Source organism: Heterodontus francisci, chromosome 18, assembly GCF_036365525.1.
Source record: "Heterodontus francisci isolate sHetFra1 chromosome 18, sHetFra1.hap1, whole genome shotgun sequence".
NCBI lineage: Eukaryota > Metazoa > Chordata > Chondrichthyes > Heterodontiformes > Heterodontidae > Heterodontus > Heterodontus francisci.
The window spans coordinates 45,669,265-45,697,121 of NC_090388.1; the positions used below are offsets into that span (position 1 = coordinate 45,669,265).

General features: G+C 41.0%; 1 protein-coding gene across 3 annotated transcripts in view; it reads right to left on the reverse strand.

Annotated features, from left to right (window-relative positions):
* The window catches only part of lrp6 (low density lipoprotein receptor-related protein 6), a 207,266-nt gene that overhangs the window by 14,695 nt on the left and 164,714 nt on the right, over window positions 1–27,857 (reverse strand). For all 3 annotated transcript variants that reach the window (XM_068050639.1, XM_068050638.1, XM_068050637.1), the window contains 8 exons: window positions 11,749–11,965; window positions 10,815–11,104; window positions 7,358–7,584; window positions 2,990–3,174; window positions 2,405–2,731; window positions 1,555–1,757; window positions 815–1,026; window positions 491–681 (listed from right to left, as the gene is read on the reverse strand). In XM_068050639.1, the coding sequence (XP_067906740.1) occupies window positions 491–681; window positions 815–1,026; window positions 1,555–1,757; window positions 2,405–2,731; window positions 2,990–3,174; window positions 7,358–7,584; window positions 10,815–11,104; window positions 11,749–11,965 (1,852 nt within the window). The remainder of the gene's footprint in view (window positions 1–490; window positions 682–814; window positions 1,027–1,554; window positions 1,758–2,404; window positions 2,732–2,989; window positions 3,175–7,357; window positions 7,585–10,814; window positions 11,105–11,748; window positions 11,966–27,857) is intronic.

The following is a 27,857-nucleotide window of genomic DNA, read 5'->3' on the forward strand; positions in this document are numbered from 1 at the left end:
TTTATTCAGAAATAAAAATTCTCCATGCTTTAAATAATAGCACTTAACAGATATTTTAAAAACAGCATTTTTTTCCTTCTCTTCCTCCCCCTGCCTCCTGCTTAGAAGTCCTTCCAAAAGGGCGGCACAGTGGCGCAGTGGTTAGCACTGCAGCCTCACAGCTCCAGCAACCCGGGTTCGGTTCTGGGTACTGCCTGTGTGGAGTTTGCAAATTCTCCCTGTGACTGCATGGGCTTCCGCCAGGTGATCCGGTTTCCTCCCACAGCCAAAGACCTGCAGGTTGATTGGCAAATTGGCCATTGTAAATTGCCCCTAGTGTAGGTAGGTAGTAGGAGAATTGAGGGAAGGTGGGGATGTGATATGGAATATGGGATTAATGTAGGATTAGTATAAATGGGTGGTTGTTGGTTGGCACAGACTCAGTGGGCCGAAGGGCCTGTTTCAGTGCTGTATCTCTCTATACTATACAAAATATTTTTTTTCTCGCTACCTGATAAGTCACTGCTCTCTATGCGGCGTAGATCAGAGTCAGCCCAGAAGAGTTTGCCAAGCTTGTTGTCGATAGCAAGTGCGACTGGTTTACTTAGCCCACTGAAAAACAGAACTTCACGCTCTGTACCATCCAATGCAGCACGCTCTATTCTCGGTGATCTATCTTGAAGGTTAGTGAAGTACATGTACCTATGGAGTTATTATGAGAGGGAGGAAAGAAAAGAAGAAAACAATTATTTAATATCATACTCTTCAAAGCTGTCCCTGACAAAAGCTTCACCAATAATAACGCTGAGAGTCAAATATCAAATTTTTGATTTACCCCCTCTCTGGATTTACGATGATTGCCCTTGGCCTATCTTGTTCTCCTCTCAAGACCACGCCTATTGGTTTGCCATCCAGTCGCGTGACATTTATAACATTAGTCGCCTCGCAGGTCCAAAAGATGTAACGACTGTAGATATCAATACTGAAGTCATAAGGCTGCATATCCAAGTTTTGGTTGGGGATTGCGCTGGTCACAACTGTAAAACTCTGCAACGGAAGTAGACAACTTAAACAATGGCAGATCGAAAATTACTGTATTTTAGAAAAAGATAAAGGTAATGATTTTATTTTTAAAAAGCTGCTGCAGTGTAAAAAGAAAAATGGCAATTGCTAAATTATTATATTGGAGGAAGAGCTTCCAAGCAATACCCACATAAAACTAAGTTAGCGCTAGTCTTGATTTGAGTCCAAAGTTTTGTATTAGGCTGCACATTTTATGAAAAGACCACCTGGATGTTTCAATGTACTCCTTCCAGCACTGTGTGATCAGCATACATAATGGATCCATGAAATATATATGGGAACGTACTTGGGAGAATCCAATAAATAAAAAAAGACCATTTCAAACAGCAGAAGTACTATTCGGAACAGATCCCGGTAGGAAAACAGTGAATTAACCAACTGTTCTTTTTTCTTATTGTTTGAAGGGATAGAAGAAATTCAAATATCACCAAGTTAATATATGTGGTTCAAGACAGAAATATTTTTGTCTCAGCTCCCCCTATTAATACAAACCTGGGTTCCATCCTCCTGTGCTCGCCTGATAACATTTTGACGAGAATCGATCCAGTAGAGATGTTTATCTACAGGATCATAATCAATGGCCCTGACATTTCTCAGACTGTGAATAGGAAGAATGATGTCTGGGCTCTGTTGTTCATCAATTACCATCCGATTAATCGCATTCTTTTGACTGAATAGCAGAAATGAAGTTGGAGCTGCAAAATGATAATATTATTCCTTTGTTAGTCTGGAGTGACTACTGAAAAGCTTAAGAGAAAAAAAACAATCATTTGATCGGAAAAATTTAAAGAAAATATATGAAAAATGCTTCCGTTATGTGTGAAAGCAAGTTTCTTACAGGCTTAGTTTTAAAACCAGATTTTAAGGATATTTCATTTCCAAAAGACAACATGTAAATTAAAAATGCACCTGGACAAAAGAGAAAAGTCCTTTGAGAATCATAGCTTTGTTCACTTTGCATAAATGCTGCAATTTATAATAAATACAATTTATAACTTCGGACTGTGCATAATCTTTTAACCATATCCAAAATATAATTGCTTTAAAATTATAATCTCTAACAGATGGAACAAAAAACCTGAGAGTTTTTAAACTCAGGTTTCCATCTTTTCTTACTTTCAGCTCTTGAAGAGCATGCATATCTATGTGAGCGTGCTCCCACCTCTGTCAGTGTTGCTGTGAGCCAGCAATATGATTAAGAGAAAAAACTGTTGTTGCCTCTCTGCCCTATTGCTCTAGTGTTCCATTACAGAGTGCCACTTTACTACCTTTTGAAAACGACTTTAAAAACACATGCCTTAGAAACAAACTACCAAATTTAAAGTACTATAATACTTCTTACGGCTACAGGTTTTGTTGTCCACGTTCAAGTAGTAGTGAGCAGGGCAGCCACAAACGTAACCAACAGTCGGCATAGCTAAACACAAATGGGAACAATGTCCATTGCTTGAAGCACACTCATTCCAACCACCTTGCCTTGAAGAATGAAATACCAGTATGTCCATAACATAATCTAGGTGGCCTTGAATAATAGTGCGATTTTGGCCACTAGTTTTGTTGGCTCGCTCAATACTACGGCGGCTCCAGTCTGTCCAATAAATATAGTCTTGGTACTGGGTTAAGCCAAATGGATGGGGTAAGTCATCTGCAATTACTTCACGGTCCAAACCTACAAGACAACCAATTATCATTGTATCAGGCACGTCATTTTCAAGTCAAACACTTCAGTGTAATTGCTTATATTTCCAAATTTTATCAGTTAAACCAAATCACAGAATTCATGAAAGCAGTTGCGTGCTGCCTAAAACTTACAAAAAATTTTCCTTGAAACCTTCATTACCATCAATAAAGGTACAGAATAAAATCAGTATTGAATTCAAATAAAGTCCGCCTGTTCCTCCAAATTTAAATACAAATACAAACTGACCCAACATATTGGAGGATTCAATTAGACTTGTATCCAAGTCTGTCCAGTAAAGTCTTCGCTCTGCATAATCAATAGTTAGTCCATTTGCACGGCCAACATTTGGCACCAAAGTGATACGCCCTGTTCCATCCATGGCAGCTCTGTCTATCTTTGGCTTGCCGCCCCATTCAGTCCAGTACATGAACCTAAGAAAATACACACCAATCAATGGTGCAGTTACAAGCATATTCTGCCAAACATTTATCGCAGGAAATGTTGCAAGATTTTTATATTACTTTCGGACAAAATAAAACATTTGCATTACAGTTTAATGTGATAGTACAGAGGGTCAAGTGGAGATACTATCCATTGCTGCATTGTAGAAAGACAAATAGCTAGGTGCTTCTGCATAGGGAGGCAGAAAAATGATTTAAGAATATTTAATAATGGCAATTGAGTCACCATTGCCCACTTCTAGTTTTGTACCATCAGCTATATACAGCAAAGCACTGACAATGGTATGGGAGCAGGTCACCATTACAACCTGGGAAAGATACAGGATATGGGAAAACTAATCCAAGGGATATTCAAAACTTCATATTACTTGCTGTACCTTACATCAGTGATTCTCAAACTAGGGTCCGTGAATCCCTGGGGATTTCTGCAGACTTTTCAGGGGAGTCTGTGAAATAATGTGATAGCGCTTACTGAACAGGGTTGGCCGTATGGGTGGGCGACCACCCAGGGTGCCATGGTCAGCGCTTGGAACCCGTCTTGCCACCACATAACCCCTCACGACCACCTGTCACTGCTCACGATGCTGAGATTTTGGTTAATAACCCCATGTAGAGCGATGTGACATATGTTAAAGTCTGCTGCATTTGCATTGGCGCACTGTCTGTTGAGACACAGAAAGCTGTCAAACTTGTTCTGATAGTGTATTTGTTTAGATAGATGTTAAATATAATCATATAAATATATGTTTACGTTAATATGTATGAAATCAAAGGATATGAAGCAATAACACATTATTCAGTTCTCTTGCACAGTTAAAGCATGTAAGCTGAAGCAACAAGTCTCTGTGTTCAACCTCTATGCCTGCCCTTCAGCTTTGTTTGTATTAGTCTAGATAAATATAATACAACAAAACTAAACTTAGACCATCCTTCTGCCATTCTTGCAGTGTTCTACAGAGCCACTGCTTTACCGCACTGAATAAATCAAATTTTAATTTTAGATAGCTTTTTATGGGCATTTTTTGGGAACCACATTTGGCAATTCCATCTACTTTTCCTTAAAAAACAAGCTTTTATGTAGAATGATTTACTAATGTCATTGTCAAACATTACACCAAGGATAGGCAGGCTCGGCAGTGAACAACTGGTACACTCATCTCACTGATATCTATAAGTATCCGTTTTCTTAAGAACACACTTTACGTCCAGCACTTAATTAACAGTATTGTATATATAGATGTGGGCTCCCTGATTGAACGGACCCTTCAACCAGAAAAGTTTCAGAACCACTGCCTTACAAGTTAACTTTGTATATAAACTGTTCTCACCGCTGGTAATATATGAAAACTGTATTGTATTTACCAGTCAGTGTGTGTTCGTTAGAGACCAAATATAAAAAGTAATGGTTATATGAAGTTCATCTATGAACTCCAGATAAGAACACAAGAAATAGCAGCAGAAGACCATATGGCCCCTCAAGCCTGCTCCACCATTCAGTACAATCATGGCTGATCATTTATCGCAACTCCACTCACCCGTTGCTCCCCAAATCCCCTGGTTCCCTGAGACACCAAAAATCTGTCTATCTCAGCCTTAAATATACTCAAGGATGGAGCATCCATAACCCCCTGGGGTATGAATTCCACAGATTCACCATCCTTTGAGTGAAGAGGGTTATCATCTCAGTCCTAAATGATCGCCCCTTCATCCAGAGGCTGTGTCCCCATGTTCTAGATTCTCCAACCAGGGGAAAGAACCTCAGTGTCTACCCCGTCAAATCCCTTCAGAATCTGGTATATTTCAATGAGATCACCTCTTATTCTTCTAAACTCCAGAGTGTATAGGCCCAATTTACTCAGCCTATCATAGGACAACCCTCTCATCCCAGGAACCAATCTAGTGAAGCTGTGTTGTACCGTCTCCAATGCAAGTACATCCTTCCTTAAATATGGAAACCAAAACTGAACACAGTACTCCAAATGTGGTCTCACCAAAGCCTTGTACAATTGTAACAAAATTCCATATTCTTGTACTCCAATCCCCTTGTAATAAAAGCCAACATGCCATTTGCCCTCCTAATTGCTTGCTGTACCTGCATGCCAACCCTCTGTGTTCCTTTTATGAGTACACTCATGTCTCTCCAAACAATAACATTGAAAAGTTTCACGCCTTTTAAAAATATTCAGCTTTTCTATTATCAAATAGGAAAAACTCACTCTTCCCCACATTATACTCCATCTGCCACCTTGTTGCCCGCGCACCTAATCTGTCTATATTTCTTTGCAGCCTCACAGCGTACATTTCCACCTAGCTTTGTATCAAAAAACTTAGATACATTACTCTTCGTCGCTTCATCTAAGTCATTAATATGGTTTGTAAATAGCTGAGGCCCCAACACTGATCCTTGCACCACTCCAGTAGTTACAGTTTATCCCAAATCTCTGCTTCAAGTTTCCATCCTCCATCAATGCTAATATATTACCCTCAACTCTATGAACCTTTATCCTGTGTAGTAGCCTTTTGTGTGGCACCTTATCGAATGTCTTTTGGAAAGCCAAGTATACCACATCTACTGGTTCCCCTTAATCTACCCTACTAGTTATATTCTCAAAAAACTCTAATAAATTTGTCAAACACAATTTCCCTTTCGTAAAACCATGTTTACTTTGTTTGATCATACTATGATTTTCAAAGTACATTGTTAAGACTTCCTTAATATTAGATTCCAGCATTTTCCTGATGACCGAGGTCATGCTAACTGGCTGACAGTTCCCCGTTTTCTCTCTACCCCCTTTCTTGAATAGTGGTGTTACATTTGCTAACTTCATGTCCACTGGGACCAGTCTAAGGTACTTTGGATAACCATAATCACAATCTCTTTGAGAACCCCAGGACGTAGGATTTGTCAGCTTTTAGCCCTTTAAGTTTCTCCACTACTTTTCCTTTGCTGATATTAATTACTTTAAGCTCCTCACTCTTATTAGACCATTGCTTACCCTCTATTCTGGTATGTAATCTGTGGCTTCTACTGTGAGGGCGGACACAAAATTACTTGTTCAACATCTCTGCCATTTCCTCGTTCCCCATGATAATTTCTCTTGTGTCTGCCTCAAAGGGACCAACATTTATTTTAGCCACTGTCCTATTTATTTACTTGGAAAAGCTCTTACAATCTGTTTCTATATTCCTGGCTAGTTTACTCTCATTCTATTTTTTCCCTCATCAACTTTTTGGTCGCCCTTTGCTGGTTTCTAAAATGCACCAAATTCTCAGGCTTACCACTATTCTTTGCAACATTATAAGTCTCTTCTTTTAACCTAATACTATCCTTAACTTCCCGAGTAAGCCACAGGTGGATCATTCTTGCTGAGTTTTTGTTTTTTAATGGAATGTATTTTTGTTGAATATTTTGCATTGTTTCTTTAAATGCTTCCTATTGTTTATTTACCACCATATCTTTTAGTCTATTTGCCCAATCAACCTTCGCCAGCTCTCCCCTCATACCTATGTAATTAGCTTTGTTTTTCGGGATTCTTGTTTGGGACTGAAGTATGTTGCTTTCAAACTTAATATGGAACTCAATTGTATTATGATCACTTTTTCCCAGAGAATCTTTTACTATGAGATTACTAATTAAACCTGCCTCATTGCACAATACTAGATCTAAAATAGTTTTTTTCCCCAGTTGGTTCCACAACATATTGTTCCAGGAAACAGTCGCAAAAGCATTCTACAAATTCATCTTCCAGACTAACTTTGCCAACTTGGTTTGTCCAGTTTACATGAAGATTAAAGTCCTCCATGATTATTATATTGCCTTTTTTTTTTACAAGCTCCAATTATTTCTTGCTTAATGCTCTGTCCAACAGCAAAACTACTGTTAGCGGGCCTATAAACTACTCCCACCAGTGTTTTCTGACCCTTTTTATTCCAAATCGCCACCCATGCTGTTTCTACGGATTGTTGAAGTTCCATTTCCAAATAACAGCCCTGTGCTAAAGTTAATGCTTTAGAAATGTCAGACAAAAACTCTTTGGGAAAGGCTGAGCTAACCGATCATCAATTTTTAGGAAGTGATTTTAGGCCATCTTTTGGAAAATGCAATTTTACTTAAAAGCCAGAAGCATCCCAATATGTAGTCTTGGTGACTTACCCTTCAGCAGGATCCAGTGCCAAAGCTCTGGGGCTGTCCAGGTCCTTCCACACCAATACTTGTCTGTGCTGTCCATCCAGCCTTGCAACTTCAATTCGATTGGTTCCAGTATCAGCCCAGTATAGGTTCTTTCCCAACCAGTCTACTGCCATACCTTCTGGGTAATCAAGCCCAAACTCTACAACATGCTCCAGAGAACTCCCATTCATGAAAGCCCTGCTAATGGTCTGTAAAGTAGAACAGAAGTGTACCATATATTTGCTTCCACATATATAGGATCCGAAAGATACGGAGAGGCTGCTCATCTTTGCTATCTGTTTCATGGTATTTAAGATGTGGTAATGAGAATCATATCAAGTTTGCTTTATCCCTTCTAAAAATTACTCTCATCAGCAAACAAATACCGTTGAAATCAAAGATTGGTTGGCAAAACTGTAACTGTGCAATGAGCGGCCTTTAAAGAGGAGATAGCTCAGGTACAGTCAACTGCATTCCCACGAGGGGAAAAACGTAGGGCAAACAGATCCAGAGCTCCCTGGATGATGAAAGAGATAGAACATAAGAAAAAGGAGCAAGAGTCTGCCATTCAGCCCTTCGAGCCTGCTCCGCCATTCAATGAGATCATGGCTGATCTACTTCAACACCATTTTCTTGCACTATCCCTGTAATGTCCTTATGTCCTTCCCAATTATCTTAAAAATGTATAATATTATAGTCACTTTTTCCTAGATGTTCCCCTACTTTTATTTCTTTTGCCTGCTGTGGCTCATTCCTCATTATTAGATCCAGTAGCAAACCCTTCCTTGTTGGGCTCCTTACATATTGTGATAGAGAGTAAAATGAAGCAGAAAAAGGATGCATATGGCAGATAGGTAATACAATTGAGATCGAAGCTGAATACAGAAGGTTCAGAGGGGAAGTGAAGAAGCAAAGAGGGTATGAGAAGAGACTGGCAGCTAACATAAAAGGGAATCTAAAAGTCTTCTACAGACATATTTGGTCAAAGGAGGAGTGAGCTGATTAGGGACCTAAAAGGGAGGCGGGGGCATGGCTGAGGTACTAAATGCATATTCCGTATCCCCCTTTACCAAGGAAGAAGATGCTGCCCAAGTCATGGTGAAAGAGGAGGTAGTTGAGACACTGTATGGGCTACAAATTGATGAAGAGGAGGTATTAGCTAGTCTGGCTGTACCTGAAGTTGATACGTCACCAGCATCAGATGAGATGCATCCAAGCACACTGAGGGTTGTAAGGGTAGAAATTGTGGAGGCACTGGCCATAATCTTCCAATTCTCCTTAGATACAAGTATGGTGCCAGAGGATTGGAGAATTGCCAATGTTACACTCTTGTTCAAAAAAAGGTGCAAGGACAAGCCCGGCAACTACAGGCCTAGGTGGTGGGAAAGGTTTTAGAAAAGATAATTTGGGACAAAATTAAAAGTCACTTGGACAAATGTGGATTCATTAATGAAAGCCAGCATGGATTTATTCAGGGCAAATCATCTTTAACCAACTTGCTTGAGTTCGGTGATGAGGTGACAGGGTGGGTTGATTAGGGTAATGTAATTGATGTGATGTACATAGACTTCCAAAGGCATTTGATAAGATGCCACATAACAGGTTTGTCAGCAAAATTAGAGTCCATGGAATAAACGGGACAGTAGCAGCATAGATACAAAGTTGGCTGAGTGACAGGAAACAGAAAGTAGTGGTGAATGGTTGTTTTCAGGCTAGAGAAAGGTAGATAGTGGGGTTCTCCAGGAGTTAGGACCCCTGCTTTTCTTGATCTATATTAATGACCTGGACTTGGGTATACAGGGCACAATTTCAAAATTTGCAGATTACACAAAACTTGGAAGTATTTGCAGATGACAAAAAAGTATTGTGAACTGTGAGGAGGATAGTGATAAACTTCATGAGGACGTGGACAGGCTGGCAGAATGGGCGGACAAGTGGCCGATGAAATTTAATGCAGAAAAGCGTGAAGTGATTCAATTTGGTAGGAAGATTGAGGAGATACAATATAAATTGAAGTGTACAACTCTAAAGGAGGTGGAGGACCAGAGGGACCTGGGGGTATATGTGCACAAATCATTGAAAGTTGCAGGGCAAGTTGAGAAAGTGGTTAATAAAGCATACGGGATCCTGGGCTTTATGAATAGGGGCACAGAATACAACAACAAGGAAGTTATGATAAACCTGTATAAAACACTGGTTCGGCCTCCACTGGAGTATTGTGCCCAGTTCTGGGCACCACATTTTAGGAAGGATGTTAAGGCATTAGGGAGAATGTAGAAAAGATTCACAAGAATGGTTCCAGAGATGAGGAACTTCAGTTACGAGGATAGGTTGGAGAAGCTGGGGTTGTTCTCCTTGGAGAAGATCAAGAGGAGATTTGATAGAGATGTTCAAAATCATGATGGTTCTCGATAGAGAAGTTAGGGAGAAACTATTCCCATTGGCCGAAGGATGCAGAACCAGAGGACACCAACTTAAGGCGATTGGCAAAAGTAGTAACGGTGACATGAGGAAAAAGTTTTTTTTTAAAAACACAGCAAGTGGTTAGGATCTGGAATGCACTGCCTGAGTGTGTGGTGGAGGCAGATTTAATCGAGGCCTTCAAAAGAGAACTGGATAATGATCTGATGAAAAGAAATTTGCAGGCTACAGGGAAAAGGCGGGGGACTTGGCGAGTTGTTCTTGGAGAGCCAGCACCAACACGATGGGTCGAATGGACTCTTTTTGTGCCGTAACCATTCTGTAATACTATGATTCTATGTGACTTTAAAAATGATCTACTTTTATGTATTAAGGAAAAAGAAACTGTCACATGTTCTTGCTGTTGGCCTCTACTCTTATCTTCAGAAGAATTTTGATTTTTGGTTTGAATTGGTCAGTCAGCAAAGGGTTAAGTCATGCTTAAATAAATGGTGTCAGCTTTATATAAGCATTTTAACCAGTTTCACATTCACTCACCAAACTGGTCACACTAATTACAGAGAAATGTACATTTTTAAAAGTAATCAAAATATTACAAACAAGTTACTGGGCCCATGGTCTTTAATTTCACCACTTTTCAATGCTAAAAATTGTTGCAGTACATTATAAATAAATGGAAACATTTAAGCAGAAGGGCTTTTTTCTCGTACTCCTCTCATGTGAATTACAGACTTATGTAATAACTATTTTTTAAAAAATACACAAATATTCAAGTGCATTATCCAGACTCATGGCTTTCCTTCTCTCTGTGATTGTATCCGTGCTGCTACTGTATTCTAAGTTGGCTGAGCGACAGAAAAGAGAGAGTAGTGGTGAATGGTTGTTTTCGGACTGGAGGAAGGTATATATACTTAGGCTGCAATTACTATTCCAGCAGCATCCTGCGGGAGCCCATTAGCCCTGGCAGCTCAGAGTCACACAGATACCAGAAAAACAGCAGCAGCAAGGTTTTTCATACCTTCAGGCTAATATCCGTCCAGTAAATCCGGTTGTCAGTCACATCGAAATCTAGAGCAGAGGCTTCCTTTACCCCAGTTAGTGGAATAGCCACATTGTTATTGTTCGTTTCGAGTGAAATCCTTCTGATGTCTGCTCTCCGAGAGAAAAGGAGGAAAGCTTCTGGTACTATGCAGGTTTTCATGTCCCTGATGAGCTCCAAGCCTATTGGGCAGGCACATCGCACACCCTGAGGTCTATACAAACACAGGTGACTGCATCCACCATTATCTTCTGCACATGGATTGGTACCTGAAAATATATTAAACTCAACCTAGTTTATCTGCAATAAGATATTGATTCAGGTATAATAAAGAGAGATTTCAATAAATATTCAGCAATCACAAGTTTCAATAACAGCACAGTCACTATTATCTGACACAATTCCCTGTGGTTTTCCTGAATCATTAATCTTTTAATACATATATGACTGTATTTTTCAAAACTGCCCAAGTCTCATCCTACAAATGCAACATAGTGGAAGCAGTTTTCAGAGAAAATCCAAAAACAATAAATGTAATTTTTTCCAAGCACTGTTTAAAATTAAAATGGATTCTTCTCTAGAAAATTGCCCCTTGGATCAGCCTTTGAGGTTAAAACGGACAATGACAATTTTTCTTAATTTCCATTATCTTTCTTAAGTTAGCAAACATTCCTCAACAGCAAGGTTAAGTAAGATAGGCCAATCTATAGAAATTTCCATGGATAATTTAAAACTGCTTCTTAGTAGGAATGAAAGTTTTATTCAGTTCCCTTGAACCAGCTTACTTAATCCTCCAAACAATCTACATCAATGCACTTTATACGTGTCTGTAAGTGGTAAATGCAGACATTTGCTTGGAAACACCAAGAAGAAAAATCTCTCAAAAAAAAACGTCGGGTTGGTCTTTACTTACCCAAGATCCGATGAACATTCGTGGCCTTCAAGCCCATCAGATCAGGCAGCTGGTCAATGATAATTTCTCGCTCAGCAGATTTCTTGTGAACACGTTCAATGCTGCGGCGCTGCCAGTCTGTCCAGTAAATGTAATTGCCCAAAAGAGTAAAACCAAAGATGTGCGGTAACTTATCCTCAACAAGGACTCGCCTACCAGTGCCATCACAGTTCATTACCTGTATTACATTAAAAAGACAAAATGTCCATTTAACAATAAAGTACATAACTATAAACGAAACAAGATTATTAGGGAAGGTCTTTAAAACACAAGAGTTGTGAGTGTTGCAAGTTTAGTTCCACCTTTCATCCATCTGGTACCAGGACGACATTAAAGAATGGGTCCAAATATTACTGGAAAGGAAGCAAGAGTTTCCAAAAATCATGATCCACTTTGAAACCGATGATGTAAATAGAAGAATGCTTCAGATCTTCCAGAAGGCATTTAATGAGTTAGGCATTAGATTGTAAAACAAAACGTCAAGGGTGGTAATCGTGATTGTTTCCACTGACAAATGCTAGACAGGTTAAGCAAAGGAGAATTAGGAAAGTTAACCTATGGCTGCAGTGGTGGTGCAAGAGGGCTGGGTTCACAATCTTGGGGCACTGATGCAATATTTTGCGTCAGTTTTCACAGATCAATGTGCAAATTAGAATGGAAGGATAGCAAACAATTATAGTTAACTGTACAAAAAGATAATGGCACACTCAACCCCGCAAAGGCCTCCTTACTAACATCTGGGAGCTTGTGCCAAAATTGGGAGAGAGCTGTCCCACAGACTAGACAAGCAACAGCCTGACATAGTCATACTCTCAGAATCATACCTTACAGCCAATGTCCCAGAAACCACCATCACCATCCCTGGGTATGTCCTGTCCCACTGGCAGACAGACCCACCAAAGGCAGCAGCACAGTGGTGTACAGTCAGGAGGGAGCTGTCCTGGAAGTCCGCAACATTGACTCTGCACTCCACGAAGTCTCATGGAATCATGTCAAACATGGGCAAGGAAACTTACTGATTACCACCTACCGCCTTCCCTCAGTTGATGAATCAGTACTCCTCCATGTTGAACACCACTTGGAGAAAGCACAGAGGGTGGTACTCTGGGTGGGGAACTTCAATGTCCATCACCAAGAGTGGCTCGGTAGCACCACTACTGACCAAGCTAGCCGAGACCTGAAGTACATAGTTGTCAGACTGGCCCTGTGTCAGGTGGTGAGGGAACCAATAGGGAAAAACCTACTCGATCTTGTCCTCACCAATCTACCCGTGGCAGATGCATACGTCCATGACGGTATAGGTAGGAAATATACAAACTGGGTGGTTTTATTTTAATTAAAAAAAGTCAACAGATGAAACTCTCCGCCGTACAGTCCTTGTGGAGACAAAATTCCGCCTTCACATTGAGGATACCTCCATCGTGTTGTGTGGCATTACCACCGTGCGAAATGGGATAGATTCTGAACAGATCCAGCAGCTCAAAACTGGGCATCCATGAAGCACTGTGAGCTATCAGCAGCAGCAGAATTGTATTCAACCACAATCTGTAACCTCATGGCCCAGCATATCCCTCACTCCATCATTATCAAGCCAAGGGATCAACCGCTCAATGAAGAGTGCAGGAGGGCATGCCAGGAGCAGCACCAAGAATACCTAAAAATGAAGTGTCAACCTGGTGAAACTACAACTCGGATACTTGCATGGCAAATAGCGGAAGCAGTATGCAATAGACAGAGCTAAGTAATCCCACAACCAATGGATCAGATCAAAGCTCTACAGTCCTGCCACATCCAGTCGTGAATGGTGGTGGACAATTAAACAACCAGCAAGAGGAGGAGCCAACAAATATCCCCATCCTCAATGATAGGGGAGCCCAGCACATCAGTGCAAAAGACAAGGCTGAAGCATTTGCAACCATCTTCAGCCAGAAGTGCCAAGTTGATGTTCCATCTTGGCCTCTTCCTGAAGTCCCCAACATCACAGATGCCAATCTTCAGGCAATCCGATTCACTCCACGAGATATCAAGAAACAGCTGAATACAGTGGATAGCGCAAAGGCTATGGTCCCCGACAACATCCCGGCAGTAGTACTGAAGACTTGTGCTCCAGAACTAGCCGCGTCACTGGCCAAGCTGTTCCAGTACAGCTACAACACTGACATTTACCCGACAATGTGGAAAATTGCCTGGGTATGTCCTGTCCACAAAAAAGTCAAATCCAATCCAGCCAATTACCATCTTATCAGTCTACTCTCGATCAGCAAAGTGATGGAAGGGGTCATCGACAGTGCTATCAAGCGGCACTTACACAGCAATAACCTGCTCACTGAGGCTCAGTTTGGGTTCCGCCAGGGCCACTCAGATCCTGACCTCATAACAGCCTTGGTCTAAACATGGACAAAAGAACCAAACTCAAGAGGGGAGGCAAGATTGACTGCCTGTGACATCAAGGAGCCCTGGCAAAATTGAAGTCAATGGGAATCAGGGGAAAATTCTCCACTGGTTGAAGTCATACCTAGCACAATGAAAGATGGTTGAGATCATTGGAGGACAATCATCTGAGCCCCAAGACATTGCTGCAGGAGTTCCTCAGAGTAGTAGCCTAGGCTCACTCATCTTCAGCTGCTTCATCAATGACTTTCCCTCCATCATAAGGTCAGAAGTGGGGATGTTCGCTGATGGTTGCGCAATGTTCAGTACCATTCGCAACTCCTCAGATACTGAAGCAGTCCGTGCCCACATGCAGCAAGACCTGGACAACATACAGACTTGGGCTGATAAGTGGCAAGTAACATTCGTACCACAAAAGTGCCAGGCAATGACCATCTCCAACAAGAGAGAATCTAACCATCTCCCCTTGACAATCAATGGCATTACGATTACTGAATCCCCTACTGCCAATACCCTGGGAGTTATCACTGACCAGAAACTGAACTAGACCAGCCATATAAATAAAAACAAGAAATGCTGGAACCACTCAGCAGGTCTGTCAGCATCTGTGAAAAGAGAAGCAGAGTTAGCGTTTCGGGTCAGTGACCCTTCTTCGGAACTGGTTGAAAAGAGCAGAGTTAACGTTTCGGGTCAGTGACCCTTCTTCGGAACCCTCCAGCCATATAAATACTGTGGCTACAAGAACAGGTCAGAGACTGGGAATTTTGAGGTTGCTAACTCACCTCCTGTCTCAAGTCAGGAGTGACTTGCCTGTATTAGTGCAGCTCCAACACTACTCAGGAAGCTCGATAACATCCAGAATAAAGCAGTCCGCTTAATCAGCCCCCCCTCTACCACCTTCAATTTTCACGCCCTCCACACCAATACAACACAGTGGCAGCAGTGTGTACCATATACAAGATGCACTGCAGCAACTCACCAAGGCTCCTTCGACAGCCCCTTCAGAAATCCGCAACATCTGCCACCTAGAAGGACAAGGTCAGCACATGCATGGGGACACCACTTGCAAGTTCCCCTCCAAACCACACATCATTCGGACTTGGAACTATATCGCCGTTCCTTCACTGTTGCTGGATCAAAATCCTGGAACTCCCTTCCAACAGCACTGTGGGAGTACCCGCTCCAGATGGACGGCAGTGGTTCGAGGCGGCTCAGCACAACCTTCAAGGGCAATTAGCAATGGGCAACAAATGTTGGCCTTGCCAGTGACATCCACACCCCAGGAAATAAAAAAAAAAATTGGATTTGAAAAATGATTACGACTCAAGGCGGTTAAGTCATTGGGCCCTGATGGTGAGCATTCTAGGAAAAGAGATAGCAAAGGCTTATGCATTGTATCACTGTAGCACTGTACCATGTAGCCAATGCAGCCCTCTTGTTCAAGGAGGGAGAGGAGGCTAAACTAGGTAACTATGAACCAGTTAGTATATCAGTTGTGAGCAGTTTCTTGGAATCTATAATTAAAGACCAATTAGTAAGCAGTAATCAAAGAACAGCCTAGATTTGTTACAATATAAAACCAAAAAAGTGCTGGGAATACTCAACCGGTCTGGCAGCATCTGTGGAGAGAGAAGTAGAGTTAATGTTTCAGGTCAGTGACCTTTCATCAGAACTGGCAAAGGTTAGAAATGTAATAGGTTTTAAGCAAATAAAGTGGGGGTGGAGCAAAAGAGAACAAATGGGAAGGTGGTGATAGGACAGAGGGTCACAGAGAATAACTGACAAGGAAGTCATGGGGCAAAGGCAAAGACAAAGTGTGTGTTAATGCTGTAGTGAAATACGAAGCGTTAGTGCAGAGAGGGTGTTATGTGACAGAATAATGAAAGCCCTAGACACAGGCAAAAACATGAAAAAAAGAAACAGTGGGCAGGCACATGGTTTAAAAAAAAAAAATGTAATGATGAAACAAACTAAAATAAAATGAAATACAAATATAAAATACAAAGTAAAATTTTAAAAAAAGTGTGGGCCAGTCATGTTCTGAAATTACTGCATTCAATGTTCAGTCCGGTAGGCTGTAGCATGCCTAATTGGTAACGGAGGTGTGCTGTTCCTCGAGCTTGCGTTGATGTTCACTGGAACACTGCAGCAATCCCAGGATAGATATGTGGGCATGAAAGCAGGGGTGTGAGTTGAAACGGCAAGCGACAGAAAGCTCGGGGTCATGTTTTCAGACTGAAAAGAGGTGTTCGGCAAAGTGGTCACCCAATCTGTGTTTGATCTCCCCAACGTAGAGGAGACCACACTGTGAGCAGCGAATACAGCATACTAAATTGAAAGAAGTACAAGTAAGTCGCTGCTTCACCTGAAAGGAGTGTTTAGGACCTTGGACAGTGAAGAGGAGGTAAAAGGGCAGATATTACACCTCCTGTGATTGCAAGGGAAGGTGCCGTGGGAAGGGGATGAGGTGTCAGGAGTAATGGAGCAGTGTCGCGGAGGGAACGATCCCTTCAGAATGCTGCTAGATTTGTTACAAGTCTGGTTAGGTATGGCAAATTTGAATTTTCTTTTGAAGTGATTAATTGGATAGATAAAGGAAATGCAGTAGCTGCAGTGTATATGGATTTTCAGAAAGCCCTCAGCACGAATTCTCACAAGGGACTTATTAGAAAAGTCAGACTTGAGTGTCACAGTTTAGAATGCTTTTGCAACTTTTCAACGGAAAAGGCCTGAACGTAGATTTCAATATATATTCGAAGCAAAAGCTACTGAAAAAGGTGCTAGCTTTTCAGGGCAATCCTATACTGAGTACTAGGCACATATACAGACAAGTAGTATTTGAAGTGCAGGAAAGGCAGTTGTTTTGCACAGATCCCAAACAATGGCCAGTTCATTAGCAATGTCTGGCCATTCAGGAAGACATCTAGCACCTTGGTGTTAAACGCTGCAGTCGCTACTAATCTTTGTGCAAAGACTTGGAAAAATCAGGACACAGACAATCAGTGACAAGACAGCAGTACAGGGAAAAAACTCTTCCCTGGTCAGAGAGAAGGTGTGGTTTTATGTTAGGAGCCCACAAAAGTAGGCTCATGTACATGTGTTCCTTATTTTGTAATAGTTTGCAAAAAAAAGTTGCACCGATTGTACTAAGTGTCTCTCATCATACTCTTATGTTCTGTATGTTTAGCTTACTGTGGAATAAAGCCACTTACAATCAAAACAAACATTGTGGCACCTAATGATAACGCAGTTCACCCTTGGAAAGACTGAAGCAGTACATGTATGCAAGACACATTGACCCAGCCTAGAACACAAGGGCGTTTCACTGTTATACTCCCGGGTCCCACTATTGCACTAGTAGATACAGGACAGTGGGAATAACTTTGGTAAGCAGACAGACTGCTTAAGGGAGCGACTGAGACCACAGAACCCAAGTAGATATCTATAGCAAACCTGAATTCATAACAATATAGTTTAAGAGGATTTAACATAGCAGCACAAATAGAAAGTTGCTTGACAGAGAGGACAGATTAAGGATAAACAGGTCGTCAGACTGGAAAAGCATTGAAAATTGTGCAGTCCAAGGGTCAGCACTGAGTCCACTTTTTTCCACATATATGCAGATGATTTGGACTTTGGTAGAGGAACACATTCTCAAAATTTGCTCATGATGCAAAGTTTGGAAAGTAGTCAGCTGGTCTGTAAAATACTTTAGGAATATATAATCAGGTTAGTGGAATGGGCAGCTGCAATTTAATGTAAACAATATGAGGCAAGACATTCTGGGAGAAGAAACCAAGGAATGGGAGGTTAGACAGACTTAAAAGAAAGACACAAAGGTGCGAGACCGAGGGTTAATTACATAACTGCCTGAAACTGATAATGTTAGTAAATAAAGGCAAATAAAAAGCCAATGGAATTCTGGTTTTACTAATAGATACAGACAAAACATTGGTTAGGCCACAGTTAGAGTGCAGTGTGCAAGTTTGAGTGCCCAATTATAGAAAGGACATGAAAGCCATAAAGCGCATGCAATGTAGTTATGGGGAGCAGAGAAAACCAGGAGGAGATTTAAAAGAGGGTTTCCAAGTTGTGAAGAATTTTATCAATAGGGAAAGACCATTTCTTACAGGTGAGGATCTATCATCTTAAAATTATTGAGAGTGAGGATGAAGGTTAATGAAATGTATTTACACAGAGGATGTTTTGGTAGAGTGGCTGAAGCAGAGACTATTGCACCTTTTCAGCGAAAACTAGATAAATATTTGAAACAGAGGACGATATGGGACTCGGACGAGAATGCAGGCCATGGGATTTTATTTTAAATTGCTCTGGACCATATGGCACAGGTAGGATAGGCCTTCAGCCCTTATGATTCTAACTTTGATTGATGGAATAAAAGACATTCCTCTGTACTGGCTACAAAGGTTCTATATGAAATACAAAAATCACACTTAACCCAGTTCTTAGTGCACACAGGATGACAACACAAAATTGTCCACAGTTCAGCAGAAATTGATACCGGATTGGCAATCTCACAAACAGCAATGGCTGACGTGAAAAATTAATGTTACAGCAGAAGTGATACTCTCTTGGGGTTGGGGTAAAGTCACAACACGATGGTAGCTCTGCATTTGATTATACTGCAGCTGATTTGGAATATCTGGATATAAAACTCGTTGAAGGCATCCGTCACTTTGGTATCATAAATTCATCCCTTTCCCCCCAAAATAAAAATGGTCTTACAAGCAGGAGACTTCTTTGTTCAATTAATTTACAAGGATACCATCTAAAGTAGAATCAGCACTGCATAGTAAAGTTCTTACACAAACACACACGTACATAAATATATAAATAAGTTTTGATATAAGGTTTGATCAGCCATTCAGTGTTCACATAATATGACCATCTCATGTTTAGTGACATGCAACTGCTCGAAAAGGCAAACCATATACATACAGCTGCCATATTCCTGTTATCCATTCACGGTATTGGAGTCAATCAACAACTCAACATTTACACTTATTTCGGACCAAATCAACTGCAGTCCAACATTTCCAAAGTAAAATACATTTCATGTACAAAGTTATGAGTACACTTTCCAATCAAGAATAAACGAGTAATCAGTTTAACGCCAGTCACACCTATTGAACACACCACAGCATATTATATAAACTTTCCAGGTGTAATGGCTAAACAATAAATAGTCCAAGTACTGGATCACTGGTAATCAAAAACTGACAAATGGATGGTACAGCATTTAATTTGTTATAGAGTCATACAGCATAGAAACAGGCCCTTCAGCGCACCGCTTCCATGCCAACCATAATGCCTATCTATACTAATCCCACCTGCCTGCATTAATTCCATATCCCTCTATGCCTTGCTCATTCAAGTACCTGTCCAGATGCCTCTTAAATGTCGCTACTGTTCCTGCCTCCAACACCTCATTCCAGATAGCCACTATTCTTTGTGAGAAAAATTTACCCCTTTGATCCCCTTTAAACCTCCTCCCTCTCACCTTAAATCTATGCCCTCTAGTTTTAGTCACCCCTACCATGGGAAACAAACTCTGGCTATCTACCCTATCTATGCCTCTCAATTTTATATACTCTATCATGTCCACTCTCAGCCTCCTTCGCTCCAGGGAAAACAGACCCAGCCTATCCAATCTCTCTTTATAACTCAAGCCCTCCAAACCAGGCAACATCCTTGTGAATCTTTTCTGCACCCTCTCTAGCTTAATCACATCTTTCCTGTAGTGCGGCGACCAGAACTGCACACAGTACTCCAAATGCGGCCTAACCAACGTTCTGTACAACTGTAACATGACGTCCCAATTCTTGTACTCAATGCCTCGGCCGATGAAGGCAAGCATGCCATACGCCTTCTTCACCACCCTGTCTAGCTGCGTTGCCACTTTCAGGGAAATATGTACTTGCACCCCAAGGTCTCTCTGCTCAACAACACTCCCCAGGGCCCTGCCATTCACTGTATATGTCCTGCCCTGGTTTAACTACCCAAAATGCACTTCGCACTTGTCTGCGTTAAATTCCATTTGCCAATCCCTTGCCCACTTTCCCAGTTTATTGATATCCTGTTGTAACAACAGAGGGCCCAGCACTGGGTCACCGGCCTCCAATCTGAAAAACAACCCTGAACTACCACCCTCTGCCTCTTATCACCAAGCCAATTTTGTATCCAATTTGCTAGCTCATCCTGGATCCCACGTGTTCGAACCTTCTGGACCAGCCTACCTTGTCAAACGCCTTGCTAAAGTCCATGTAGACAATGTCCATTGTCCTGCCCTCGTCAATCCTCTTGGTCACCTCCTCGAAAAATTCAATCAAATTCGTGAGACATGATTTCCCACGCACAAAGCCATGCTGACTATCCCTAATCAGACCATGCCCTTCCAAATGCATATACATCCTGTCTCTTAGAATCCCTTCCAATAATTTTCCCACCACTGATGTAAGGCTCACCGGCCTGTAGTACCCTGGCTTACCCCTGCTGCCCTTCTTAAATAAAGGCACAACGTTAGCTATCCTCCAGTCTTCCGGTACCTCGCCCGTGGCTAACGATGATACAAAAATCTCTGCCAGGGCCCCAGCAATCTCCTCCCTTGCTTCCTAGGATACACCTGGTCAGGCCCTGGGGATTTATCCACCTTAATGCGCTTCAAAACCTCCAACACCTCCTCCTTTGTAATGTTGATATGCTCCAGGATATCACTGTTCCCTCCCTTGAACTCACTAGCTTCCATGACCTTCTCCACGGTAAATACAGGCGAGAAGTATTCATTTAAGACCTTGCCCATTTCCCGTGGCTCCACACATAGATTGCCACACTGATCCTTAACGGGACCTACTCTCTCCCTAGCTACCCTTTTACTCTTAATATATTTATAGAATCTTTTGGGATTCTCCTTTATCTTATCTGCCAGAGAAATCTCATGGCCCCTTTTCGCCCTCCTGATTTCCTTCTTAAATGTAGTCCTACATTCCCTATACTCGAGGGACTCGCTTGATCCCAGCTGCCTATACCTGACATATGCCTCCTTCTTTGTCCTGACCGGACCTTCAGTATCCCTCGTCAACCAAGGTCTCCTAAACTTGCCAGCCTTGCCCTTCCATCCAACAGGAACATGCCAGCCCTGAACTCTTCCTATCTCACTTTTAAAAGCCTCCCACTTGCCAGACGTCCCTTTACCTGTAAACAACCCATTCTACTGAATGGAAACAAAGCAAATAATTTTTTTTTTTAAATGAACTTTATTTCAAGGTTTAAAAAACTTTACCCTTGCTTTGCTGATATATTTCTTCCTTATTTTTGATTCCCTCTCTCATCTGAAACCCCATCCTGCACCCTACTAGGCCAAGCAAATAACTTGCTCTCAGCCTGGCCAACCTTTATCACTATGGGTTACCACCACTTTTTATTCTTTCATGGGATGTGGGCATCGCTGGCAAGGCCAGCATTTGTTGCCCATCCCTAATCGTTCTGGACAACGGAGTGGCTTGCCAGGCCGTTTCAGAGGGCAGTTAAGAGTCAACCACATTGCTGGTGGCTCTGGAATCACATGTAGGCCAGATCAGGTAAGGATCAGCAGATTTCCTTCCCTGAAGGACATTAGTAAACCAGATGGATTTTTATGACAATCAATGATAGTTTCATGGTGCCATTAGGGAGACTGGCTTTCAATTTTAGATTAAAAAAAAAAAATTAATTGAATTTAAATTCCACCAGCTGCCGTGGTGGGATTTGAACCTGTTTCCCCAGGGCATTAGCCTGGGCCTCAATTACCACTGTGCCATCATCTCCCCCCAGACCTTTGCCCTGTACCTTTTCTGTCCCCAATGTCACAGCCAAGATTATTAACTTAATTTTCAGGAAGGGACAGGCATAAACCCATCCTTCACCTCCACAGACCACTGTACTGGACATGCGTACCACTGTATTGCCTGAAGAAATGCAAGCTAAGAATTCCTAAAAAAAAATCTCTGCTGAATAAAGTTGTTCAATTTATTTTTTAATGTAGAACAAAGTGAAATAATGAGCTGCTTTTACAGCAAAGCCCTTCTTATAACATGACTGAAAACATATATGGTGTTATGTTACAATTCCAAAATTTCTAAGATTCGTATTATTGAGATAATTTCTTAATTGAAACTAAGCCAAACATTTTTTTTCCTTCAAACCATACCAAGTTGCAGTTTCAGATGCTATTTCTGCTCATTTGAAGTAAGTGCAATAGATATTGTAGGTAACAGAAAAGTAAGCTATAGCACTCCACAGCACAGCAGTTTAACACATTGGTACATCACCATTTACCTTATGAACCAGTAAATACAGGTTAAACTCAGATTCTTTGCATAACCAGTTTTTACTCTTATGGCTTACAGAAACGAAACAGTAAGGGGAGCTAATCACAAAGCATGCCATCAATAGGGAATATTCTCCTACTCCAAGCTTCGAACACTGCCTACGATCAGAAATAGGCTTAAATCCAAATCACTTTCAGGCCAAAATATACAAGTGCATTTTCCATTTTGTATTCTTCAATTTCATATGACCAGTGCTCATAAGTTATTGCATGATAGTCGCCAGTAATTACTAACTCTTCTTTGATTATAACGTTTGCAGACATCAGTGATATAATTACATATTTATTTTATTTTTAAAAAAATGCAAAATCCAAAAAGGACAATTTTGAACAACAAAAATTTAACTTATTCAATATGGGTCACTTTTCATTTGGAGGAGGAATTTGCAAGGCAAAAAGTGCACTAAACTATTCTAGAATAATCTTCCTTTAAGTTATTTTCATATGGTTGACCTCAATGACAGCGCAATTTAATGACCTGTTACTGTATATGAAGTCAGGTTTAATCAAGCTACTTTTTTTTTTAGTTCCTAGAGGGCTTTTTCATCTCTTCCGTAATTATGTACTCTCTGGAAATCGAATCAAAATAATATAATTTGGAGTTTAATTGTATGATTACCTATTTTTATGTCAATGCTATTTTAATAGAGCCTAGATTGTAGTTGGGAAATACAAAGCTTTTGTACAGTGCCTTTCCACTATGTATTACAAAGAAAAAATGTTGGCTCATTTAAAGAAAAAGGGTGCAACATAAGGTTGACATTTGCCCTTCCAAAAACAAATTTACAATTCATGTCAGCTCTTGTCATTTTTCAAGACCTCTACCAACCAGTGTTTCTTTTCCTGTGCAAACCACACTGTGGTATAGATTTCACATTCTGAGGCCATCAAACACTCAAACCACAGCAAGAATATTGTCTACAACAGCAAACAGCTGTGACTACACCACAATCACCACCTTACTAGACATACTTCAGCAACACTGCAAACGTAATGCAGACACAACAAATATAAAACTCTACCACTGCACTAGCAATGGCAGATGCTGCGCCTGAACCTTTTCTCAGCAAGTTTCTGACAACAATTTTCCATGTCTTATTTTAAAAATACATGCCACCAAAATAAGTAATAAGGCTGAAACAAGTAACACAAAGTAAAAGCAAATTCACCATATCTAGTTTGAAGAAACAAAAAGAACAAAAGATAAATTTAATTTTCCAAGGAAAATAGCAATCCTACTAGGGACTACGTCAAATCAACAATGGAATAGGAATCCGGAATCCATTCATTTGATCTTAACCAGAATTTAAGATTGGAATTGATTTTAAATAAATTTACTTACGATATGCTTACTGACTTTTGTGGATTGCACAAATGAATACTAAAATTAAACTATTAAAATAAACTAATTCATCAGGCACAAAGACAATAATTACATCCAATAAGGTAGAACAATTCTTTACAACAAACACATGCATCTGCCCAGATGAGCCACACTTCAATCCAGAAAAACTGAATCGAGCAATAAATGAATTCCAATAATCATTGCACATTACTGTTCTGCTGCACATAACCTGGTCAATATTTAATTGAGGGCCTGAAGAAAACAAAGCAGCTGCATGAGACTAAAGTATCTAAAGAACAAGACAAAGTTAGTTTAGTTTAGAGATACAGCACTGAAACAGGCCCTTCGGCCCACCGAGTCTGTGCCGACCATCAACCACCCATTTATACTAATCCTACACTAATTCCATATTCCTACCACATCCTCACCTGTCCCTATATTCCCCTACCACCTACCTATACTAGGGGCAATTTATAATGGCCAATTAACCTATCAACCAGCAAGTCTTTGGCATGTGGGAGGAAACCGGAGCACCCGGAGGAAACCCATGCAGACACAGGGAGAACTTGCAAACTCCACACAGGCAGTACCCAGAATTGAACCCGGGTCGCTGGAGCTGTGAGGCTGCGGTGCTAACCACTGCGCCACTGTGCCGAAGTGAAGATGGAAGAAAAATTACAAATACAAAGTCAGTTATAGAAACAACAACAGGCATTACTATTAATCAGTCAGGATTTAGGATGTTGGCAGATTTTGGGTGTGGTGCAACGACGGATGACTTTACCTGCATTACTGAAGAATAAAATAGCATTTTTACGGTACCCACCCTGTAGCTGAAATAAAGCTCAAAGCAACACAAAATATCAGAAACTCAGTGCTGCTGAAATCAATGAAATGTTTCCTATAATTCCTCACACAAGATTCTGCATCCCACCAGTGATGTACAGAGCGAAGTCTCATTTTCTCAGAGATTAAAAGTTTGGACTCAAGAAAGACGAGTTGGAGTATTTTCTCAACTTACATTTTATATAGTAGTTCTAACATAGCAAAACATTCCAAGTTAGTTCACAGAGGGCTTGATAAACTCTGAGCAGCAAGAACAGAACCAGGAGAGGAGATGTAAAGAATGGTCAAAGTGGTGGAATTTGAAGAAGTTTTTGAAGGTGGGTAGAAAATAGCAAGATGGAAGCAGCTAGGGAAAGCATGTCAGAGTGAGGGCCTAAGACGGTTAAGGAATCGGTCATTGAACCTGGAGCTGAAGTTGCAAAGGAAGCCAGTGTTAAAAGAGTAGGCAGCGTGTGTTGGCATTGAGGGTTGGAAGTTGCAGAGCTAGGAAGTGGTGATGCAAGGTGGGATTTGTAAATGAAAACAAAGAATCTGAATGAATTGCATTGGCTGACTTGCCGTAGACTTCAGTGGGAGTGGTGATGCCACAGGAGAGCAATGTTTCTGTCATCAAAATAGGCGGTTTTAGTGATGAATAGGATAGAGCATTTGGAACTCAGCCTCGGGTCAAACAGGACATTGAAAGTGCCTACCATTAAGTTCAGCTTAAGCAAGCATATGGGGAAGGGGATGGAGTGGGCTAGGATACAGAGTCTTGGTGGAAGCCAAGCAGATGCCTTTCAGCTGATGAATGTCAAGTTATAAAAACACCTTGCTCCTCCATGACGAGCTGTTGGACAGCACAGTGATGCTGTGGGGTTAAGGATGCTGGGTATTACCAATATACATTGAAAGTTCACCCGATGCCTATTGATGATATCATCAACAACTTCCAGTGCTATGATGTGAACAGTTTTTGTACCTATTGGAATAGGCTGAAGTACACTTTCCTCCTTGTAATGTATTTCATACCTACTATATCATCCGTATTCCTCATTTCCCTCTATCACAATTTTACACACCTCGTTATTCACACCCAATCTTGTTTTAACTACGTAATCTTTTTAAAAAAAAAAGTTTTGAAGTAAATTTAAACTATAAAAAGCTGCGCTGGTCTCAGTGAACCACTGCCCTCATTCCTGCTGGCGAAAGGTTCCAAAGTGTCAGTTGGTCTTTGGCACTTCATTCAAGCAGCCATTCTTTATGTGTGAACCCAGACTTAACTTTAAATGGAACAGGGTGAGATATCCCAGCTAACCTGATCCTGTACTCACTTTCTACACAAGCAAAAGGAATAGAACAAGAGGACATAAAAATGCATAGGACTGGAAAAAAATTGTGATCCACCTGGCCAGTCCCAGTATCTAGAAAACATCATACGTCCACAACAGAAACAATAATTTGCATCTATAAAGGGCTTTTATTCCAATGAAATGTCCCAAGGTGCTGCACAGGAGCATCAAAAAAGAAAATGCACATTAAAAAAAATTAGGGGAGACAACCAAAAATTTAGTCAAAGAGACAGGTTTTAAGGAGCGTCAAAGGAGGAAAGAGCAGTATCGAGACAGAGAGGCTCAGGGAGGGAATTCCAGAGCTCAGGGCCCAAACAGCTGAAGGCATAACCAACGGTGGGCCGATTAAAATTGGGGTTGATCAAGAGGCCAGAATTAGAGGAGGGCCGATATCTTGAGTTATAGGGCTGGAGGAGACTACAGAGATAGGGAAGGGCAAGGTAATGGAGAGATTTGAAAATAGGGATGAGAAATTTTAAAATTCGAGCTGTTGCTTAACCTGGAGCCAATGTAGGTCAGTGAGTACAGGGGTGATGAGCGAAGGGGATTTTGAGAGAGTTAGGACATGAGCAGAATTCTGGTTGACCTAAATTTATGGAGGGCAGAATGAGAGGCGCCAGCCAGGAGTGTGGTGTAATAGTCAAGTCTAGAAGTAACAAAGGTACAGGGACAATTTGTAGTGTTCCTGTGAGCCCAGCTGAGACCTCCTATCCTACGATCCAATCATGGAGTTCACAGATCTGCTCCATTTTAAGCAATCTGCTTCCCAAATGAGCCACTGACAGTTAGGAATAGATTTTCAACACAAACGTGTAACATGATATTGCAAGTGTAAGAAACATCAAATGCATCTAGAGTGAGGAAGCACAATGGTAATTTTATATAATTTCATAAATACAGATGCTGTACAATCAGACATGTAATTCAAAATCTGTTTACCTAAAATCAGCATGTGTTCAATCATAACTGTAAAGGAACATTTTTCTTTCTACACCAAAATTAATTCTGCTGAAAGTACTGAAAGTAAATGGGCTAACTTTTACAAACATTTCCCCCTTCTCCAAAAGTCTGAATAGTTTGAAAGTGATCAACCACCATTAATAAATCCCAACCCACAACAAAAATTCAAAGATTACGTGTTAGCATAATTGGAGACAAATCATTAATGCAGACTTGAGCAGATTTTCCCACAATCAGTTATGCAGTGAGCGGTAGGACAAAGACTGATCACAAAGCCTGTGACACAAATCTTGTACAACATAACTTCTCAACCCACCAGATCAAAAACAAATACAGTAACCTTGAACCACAGTGCAAGATACCCAACTTTAATAACCTACTTAAACACCACACGATCAAACTACAGTGGGCTGAAGTCTCATTTCTGAGCATGTTGTAGCCTGTTTTAAAGTATGGTATGCACAAAGATATACATCAATTAACAGTTGTGATATAATAGAACCACTACCCTAGCATTTATCTCAAGGAATTGGAATGCAAACATCTTGGTACTGATGCGAGGCATGGATGCCACACCTGTGTCAGTTTAACAAAATTCCTTGCGCTTATTGTGATTCTAGATTACAAGCTAGGGCTGTCATCCAAAATTGGCTGAATTCATGTGGGCGAGTCTTTCAAAAAAAAAACAATTTTAAAACCCAGCCCTGCATTTTACACGGTCTCCGCCGAAATTGGTGGTGGCCGTAAACTACGGTGGTTCGCACATGCAGACCGCTCAGCCGTCGCAATAATAAATGCGATGGCTCATTAA